General features: G+C 58.0%; 1 protein-coding gene across 1 annotated transcript in view; it reads left to right on the forward strand.

Moving 5' to 3' along the window:
- LOC122548139 (autophagy-related protein 2 homolog A-like) overlaps window positions 1–6,289 on the forward strand; it is a 42,987-nt gene extending 36,698 nt beyond the window's left edge. The window contains exons 8-13 of the mRNA XM_043686686.1: window positions 337–669; window positions 1,029–1,258; window positions 2,340–2,475; window positions 3,978–4,187; window positions 5,392–5,493; window positions 6,005–6,289. Coding sequence (XP_043542621.1) covers window positions 337–669; window positions 1,029–1,258; window positions 2,340–2,475; window positions 3,978–4,187; window positions 5,392–5,493; window positions 6,005–6,274 — 1,281 coding nt within the window. The 3' untranslated portion in view covers window positions 6,275–6,289. The remainder of the gene's footprint in view (window positions 1–336; window positions 670–1,028; window positions 1,259–2,339; window positions 2,476–3,977; window positions 4,188–5,391; window positions 5,494–6,004) is intronic.
- The last annotated feature ends 755 nt before the right edge of the window (window positions 6,290–7,044 follow it).

The raw sequence follows: 7,044 nt of genomic DNA on the forward strand, positions 1-7,044 counted from the left end.
GTGTGGGTTTGTGCGGGAGTGCGCTGGTGTGCGTGTAGGTTTGTGCGGGAGTGCGCTGGTGTGCGTGTAGGTTTGTGCGGGAGTGCGCTGGTGTGCGTGTAGGTTTGTGCGGGAGTGCGCTGGTGTGTGTGTGGGTTTGTGCGGGAGTGCGCTGGTGTGCGTGTAGGTTTGTGCGGGAGTGCGCTGGTGTGCGTGCGTGCGTGAGCCAGTTGTTCTGGCGTTACCCCTGTCAGAGGGCCAGCAGAGCACCTTCCTGCCTTGCTACGCTGCCTGCCATCTCTGCTGTCTGCTAACCCCGAGCTCTTTTGCTCAGCAGGAATGCCGCTGCTCCGGCAGGACTCTCCTGTGTCCGTCTACCTCTTCCCTGGCGAGAATAATCAGGAGAGGCCTCCATCCCAGGGCCCTTCCTGCCTTGCTACGCTGCCTGCCTCTCTGCTGTCTGCTAACTCCGAGCTCTTTTGCTCAGCAGGAATGCCGCTGCTCCGGCAGGACTCTCCTGTGTCCGTCTACCTCTTCCCTGGCGAGAATAATCAGGAGAGGCCTCCATCCCAGGGCCCGTCGTGCCCGGACAGGATGGACGTGTACCCCTGCGAGGGGAGTGAGGCAGGGAGCGACTCCACCGACAATGATGACTTTTGCATATTGGATGCCCCGGGCATGGGAATCCCGGTAAGTTAGCGCCGCGTGAGCAAAGACGGGGCAGCCTTCCGAGCTCGACTGTGTCGTAGACATGCCTCGTGCGCGGAGAGAGCTCAAGATGAAGGGGAAGTTGGGACAGTCTTGCTTGGACGTTCAGGCTGCTCTGTCCTGAGAGACAGAGAGAGAGACGAGTGGCAGTGATGAACAGAAGTCCTGAGAGAGATTGATGGCTGTTCTGTTGTGTGAAGGGTGTGTCCCCCACTTCCCGTGCGCCGCGGACTTGGGAGTTAAGTTTTGGACGGACTTGGGCTGGCTGGTCCAGTTCTCGCGGGCTCCAGAGACGGTCCGCTCACGTTTCTTCCCTCTCTCCCTCTCCCCCCACTCCACAGCCCAAAGACGGTGAGCCGGTGGTCTCCAAGCTGACGGGCGACTGCATCACCATCCGGGACGGCTACTTTGCCCGGCCCATCGGGAGCACCGACCTGCTGAAGGCCCCGGCCAGGTTCCCCGTGCCCGACACCCGCCTCATGCTGCGAGAGATCTCCGTCGTCTGGCACCTGTACGGGGGGAAGGACTTCGGCCCCCTCCGCCCGTCCTCTGGGCACGGGCATTCTCCGAGGCAGGTTCAGTCGGGCCGACGGGGGGGCGGGTGGAGGGGTGTGGGGGAGGAGCGGTTAGATCGGTGCCCAGCTTCCAGTGGCCTCCCACCACGAAAGCTTGCGAGGCAGCGGTTCCCGGTGGGGTATGGTTCCAGGGTACAGCCTGTGTGCTGCAGATGGTCCCTCACTGACCCAGCTTAGTCAGGGCAAGGCACAGGAATGTGGGGACAGGCCGCCCGGCAGCAGCAACTACAGCAGGGGTCAGCTTTAACCGTAATGAATGGCGGGATAGGCTTGAGGGGCTGAATGGCCACCGCCCAGTTCCCTCTGGCCTGGATCTCCTGACCCCACGTTCCGGCAGATTGATGGGTGTGACCCACAGGTTCACAAACACTCTCAGCCCGTTGCCACACTCCTGTACAGGATCAGGAAGAGGCCATTCTGCCCCTTTGTAGTGTTACTGTACAGGATCAGGAGGAGGCCATTCTGCCCCTTTGTAGTGTTACTGTAAAGGATCAGGAGGAGGCCATTCTGCCCCTTTGTAGTGTTACTGTATAGGATCAGGAGGAGGCCATTCTGCCCCTTTAGTGTTACTGTACAGGATCAGGAGGAGGCCATTCAACCCCTTTGTAGTGTTACTGTATAGGATCAGGAGGAGGCCATTCTGCCCCTTTGTAGTGTTACTGTACAGGATCAGGAAGAGGCCATTCTGCCCCTTTAGTGTTACTGTACAGGATCAGGAGGAGGCCATTCAGCCCCTTTGTAGTGTTACTGTATAGGATCAGGAGGAGGCCATTCTGCCCCTTTGTAGTGTTACTGTACAGGATCAGGAGGAGGCCATTCAGCCCCTTTGTAGTGTTACTGTATAGGATAAGGAGGAGGCCATTCTGCCCCTTTGTAGTGTTCCTGTACAGGATCAGGAGGAGGCCATTCTGCTCCTTTGTAGTGTTACTGTACAGGATCAGGAGGAGGAGGCAATTCAGCCCCTTTGTTCCTGTATAGTATCAGGAGGAGGCCATTCAGCCCCTTTGCAGAGTTCCGGTACATGAGGCGGGTGTGACGTGCCGGTGTGTATGCCATAACCTTGGCGTATTGTTGCAGGATGAGACCGGTGGCTGTCAGTGCCAGGGGTTCACCGTCCCGCTCAGCCTTCCCCAACCGACCACAGAACACGTGGAGGACACAGGGTGGCTCCGGCCGCAACCACGAGATCCTGATGGAGATCCAGCTCACCAAGGTAGGCCGGCTCAGCCAGGGGAGTGGCTTGGGAGGGGGGTATGGGCATTGTGCCAGCACTGCCCGCCTGCATTCTCCACTCGACCCTCTGCAGAATCAGCCCCTCGTTACTCACTGACCACTGGTCACCCTCTGGCCTCGACTGGACACTGGCGAGGGCGGGAGGGAAGGGAGACTGCCAGTGTGACGCCAACCCTCCGACCGTCCATTGCACCTTAGACAAGTGGGTCACTGGTGTCTGCTCAAAGCTCAGGACATCAGCCCATAACCCAGAAGAACGGTCCAGTGCAGAACAGTCAGTGCTGAGGGAGGGCTGCACTGTCGGAGGGTCAGTACTGAGGGAGTGCCGCACTGTCAGAGGGTCAGTACTGAGGGAGGGCCGCACTGTCGGAGGGTCAGTACTGAGGGAGTGCCGCACTGTCGGGGGGTCAGTACTGAGGGAGTGCCTCACTGTCGGAGGGTCAGTACTGAGGGAGTGCTGCACTGTCGGAGGGTTAGTGCTGAGGGAGTGCCGCACTGTCGGAGGGTCAGTGCTGAGGGAGTGCCGCACTGTCGGAGGGTCAGTACTGAGGGAGCGCCGCACTGTCGGAGGGTCAGTACTGAGGGAGTGCAGCACTGTCAGTGGGTCAGTACTGAGGGAGTGCAGCACTGTCGGTGGGTCAGTACTGAGGGAGTGCAGCACTGTCAGAGGGTCAGTACTGAGGGAGTGCAGCACTGTCAGTGGGTCAGTACTGAGGGAGTGCAGCACTGTCGGTGGGTCAGTACTGAGGGAGTTCAGCACTGTCGGTGGGTCAGTACTGAGGGAGTGCAGCACTGTCGGTGGGTCAGTACTGAGGGAGTGCAGCACTGTCAGAGGGTCAGTACTGAGGGAGTGCAGCACTGTCAGAGGGTCAGTACTGAGGGAGTGCCGCACTGTCAAAGGGTCAGTACTGAGGGAGTGCCGCACTGTCAAAGGGTCAGTGCTGAGGCAGCACCGCACTGTCGGAGGGTCAGTGCTGAGGCAGCGCCGCACTGTCGGAGGGTCAGTACTGAGGGAGCGCCGCACCGCACTGTCGGGGGTCAGTGCTGAGGCAGCACCGCACTGTCGGAGGGTCAGTGCTGAGGCAGCGCCGCACTGTCGGAGGGTCAGTGCTGAGGCAGCGCCGCACTGTCGGAGGGTCAGTGCTGAGGGAGCGCCGCACTGTCGGAGGGTCAGTGCTGAGGGAGCGCCGCACTGTCGGAGGGTCGGTGCTGAGGGATCGCCGCTCTGAGATGTTTAACTGGGTCTCTGTCTGCCCCGTTGGTAGATGTGAAATCTCCCACAGCTGGTGGAAGTGAGTGTGGTTCTGTCCCGTCGTGCAGCCAGTGCTGACACCTCGACGTACATCTGAGCAAGTCGGTGATGGCAGTGGGCACGAGGTTTCAGCAGTAACTGGGATGCTCGGGTGCGGGACAAGAGACGAGCGTGCACCTGTTTGTAGTCTTTGAGCTGATCTGCTGTTCTACCCTCCTCAACCCTCTCAGGTGAGTTTCCAGCATGAGACCTACCCTGCGCCTGCCACTGTGCCTGAGAAAGGTGCGACTGAGCCAGAGTTGGAGGAGCAGCCCATCTCGCGGCAGGTCTTCATTGTGCAGGAGCTGGAGATCCGGGATCGCTTAGCCACCTCGCAGATCAACAAGTTCCTTTACCTCTACACCAGCGAGAAGATGCCTCGGAGAGCCCACTCCAACATGGTGCGGACCTCAGCGACTCGGTTTGATGGCCGTTAGATTTCCCAGCATGCTCTGCTGGAGAGTCCTGGCGCCAATCCCTGAACTCCCTCCCTCGCGGCGCCCCGCTGCCTTCTCAAGGAGCGGTGAGGGACAGGCAGTAAATGCCAGGCCCAGCCCGTGACTCCCTCTCCCCACGAATACATTTTTAAAAAGAAGTTCTGGTGGTTGGAGTCTGTACGACCAGAGCGGTGCTGTATTAACCTGTTGCAGCCCTCTCTTGTCAACACAGGTTCTCATTGGGAGCCAGTCACATGACATCAGTTGCCTTCCAGCTTACATCCCAGTGATTGTTTTCCCAGAGTTGTCCTGCGATTCCCACTAGCGTTGACTGCAGTGCCAGTGGAAAGGGTGGGTGTGTGGGAATTGTTTTCCGAAAGATGTCCTGTGATTTTTACCTGGTCCAGGTAGTCAGCGACTGAGCTATGGTTAGAACTTGAACGAAGAAATGCTCCCCCTCAGCCTGTCCCCTCCCGTGGTTGGAGCAGCGATGAATGTGTTTCGCTCTGGCCCAAGTGTAATCAAGCCCAAATTCTCCGTATCTCCAAAAACCCACACTTCTCTCCCTCTCAGTCACTCCATTCCGTCTTTCCATTTCCCACCGATTTATCTTATGGGTTCATAGAATCCCTTACAGTGCAGATAGAGGCCATTTGGCCTATCAAGTCTGCAAGGACCCTCAGAATAGCATCCCACCCTATCCCTGTAACCCTGCATTTCCCACGGCCAACCCACCCCAGTCTTCGGACTGTGGGAGGAAAGCGGAGCACCCGGAGTAAACCCACGCAGATGCAGGGGAAGAATGTGCAAACTCCACGCAGACAGCCGCCCGAGGGTGGAATCGAACCTGGGTCCCTGGCGCTGTGAGGCAGCAGTGCTAACCCACTGAGCCACCGTGCCATACATTTTGTGCGGCTGTCGTGGAGGTGTGGCCATCACAGTGAGGCACTGCCCTTTCCCACGATGCTCTATTGCAGCTCTCGTGGGCCCCAGCTGATGACTTGCCCAACCCGGGGGGGGCGTGTGTTGGCCTCAGGGGGCCCTCGCTGGTTGACGTGGCCCAGTCTGTTGACCCTCGGAGATGGTGGCTTTTAACCTGCGCCGTTAATCGGGGAGTCCTTCTGCGCAGCGTCAGAGCGATCACCTCCAACCCTCTTGTTCTCCACAGCTGACAATCAAGGCCCTGCACTTGCGCCCCGAGTCCGGACTCGGTGGTCCGGAATGCTGCCTCCGAGTCTCCCTCATGCCGTTACGCCTCAACATTGACCAGGTTAGTCGGCGGACTGTAACTGTAAACCCCCCCAACCCGTCATTCTCCAGTGAGCTCCATCGCCCTCACACCCACATCGCACCCGTCAACTTCACTCCACCCCTCCATCCCTGCACCCACCATTGTGCTACCTCAGCAGAAGGCTGCGATTCGGTGGCTCATGGGGTCAGGCCCCCCGGATTACTCCACCGCAGCCCTGCAGTCGTGGAATGTTCATAGAATCACAAAAGTGTGGAAACGGGCCCTTCAGCTCTGCAAGGCCACACCAACCCTCCGAAGAGTAACCCACCCAAGACCCATTCCCCTACGACTCTACATTTATCCCGAACGAATGCACCTAACCCACACATCCCTGGACACCAAGGGACAATTTACCACAGCCAATCCACCCTAACCTGCACATCCCTGGGCACTATGGGACAATCTAGCACGGCCAATCCACCCAGTGCTAACCCACTGTGCCTCCCCTGTCTCATGCAGTCATTTTATCATTCTTTCTCTTTCTCCCCAGGATGCCTTATTCTTCCTGAAGGATTTCTTCACGAGCTTTGCGACCGGGATCAATCCCGTTATTCCTGTTGAAACAGCGACGGAAGGTGAGATTCTGGCCAGGGCGTGGAGCTGCTTTGCTCGGGATATTTGTGAGGGACCTGGAGGGCGTGGGGCAGAGGGTTCAGCCTGCCCCGTCAGCTGGCTGTGCGTAGGTGTGAGGGAGGGTTCTCACTGGGAGAAGAGGTCACCTCCAGGGTCCTGGCCAGCGTTTGCCCCACCAGCCCCGTAAAATAAAACCAGCCCAGGCACTTGATCATTCCTCTTACTGTATTGGCAGGTTTTAATCCAACTCTGCATCAACACTGGTGCTTGGCCTAAGCAACAGGAGTTCAAAGTTTGTGAGAAGATTTGTAGCTCGGGTGCTCGTTGTTGTGGTTCTGTTCGCCGAGCTGGGAATTTGTGTTGCAGACGTTTCATCCCCTGTCTAGGTGACATCCTCCGTGCTTGGGAGCCTCCTGTGAAGCGCTTCTGTGTTGTTTCCTCCGGCATTTATAGTGGCCTGTCTTTGCCGCTTCTGGGCGTCAGTTCCAGCTGTCCGCTGCAGTGGTCAGTATATTGGGTCTAGGTCAATGTGCTTATTGATTGAATCTGTGGATGAGTGCCATGCCTCTAGGAATTCCCTGGCTGTTCTCTGTTTGGTTTATAATAGTAATGTTCTCCCCGTCGAACTCATGTTGCTTGTCATCTGCGTGTGTGGCTACTAAGGATAGCTGACAACCGGAAGCGGCAGAGACAAACCACTATAAATGCCAGAGGAAAGATCACAGATCACAGGAGGCTCCCAAGCACTGAGGATGCCACCCAGACAGGGGACGAAACGTCTGCAACACAAATTCCCAGCTCGGCGAACAGAACCACAACAACAGGAGTGTGCGGTATACTCGGGATGGGCTGAGTGGCCGCCTCCTTTGTAAAGCATGTGATTCGAGCCGCCTCCGCCGTTCGGTATGGAGCTCACGCCTGATGTGGAGTCCACCTCTGTCCCACGATGTTGCCCCC

The sequence above is a fragment of the Chiloscyllium plagiosum genome, unplaced genomic scaffold (genome assembly GCF_004010195.1).
Source record: "Chiloscyllium plagiosum isolate BGI_BamShark_2017 unplaced genomic scaffold, ASM401019v2 scaf_13074, whole genome shotgun sequence".
Lineage (NCBI taxonomy): Eukaryota > Metazoa > Chordata > Chondrichthyes > Orectolobiformes > Hemiscylliidae > Chiloscyllium > Chiloscyllium plagiosum.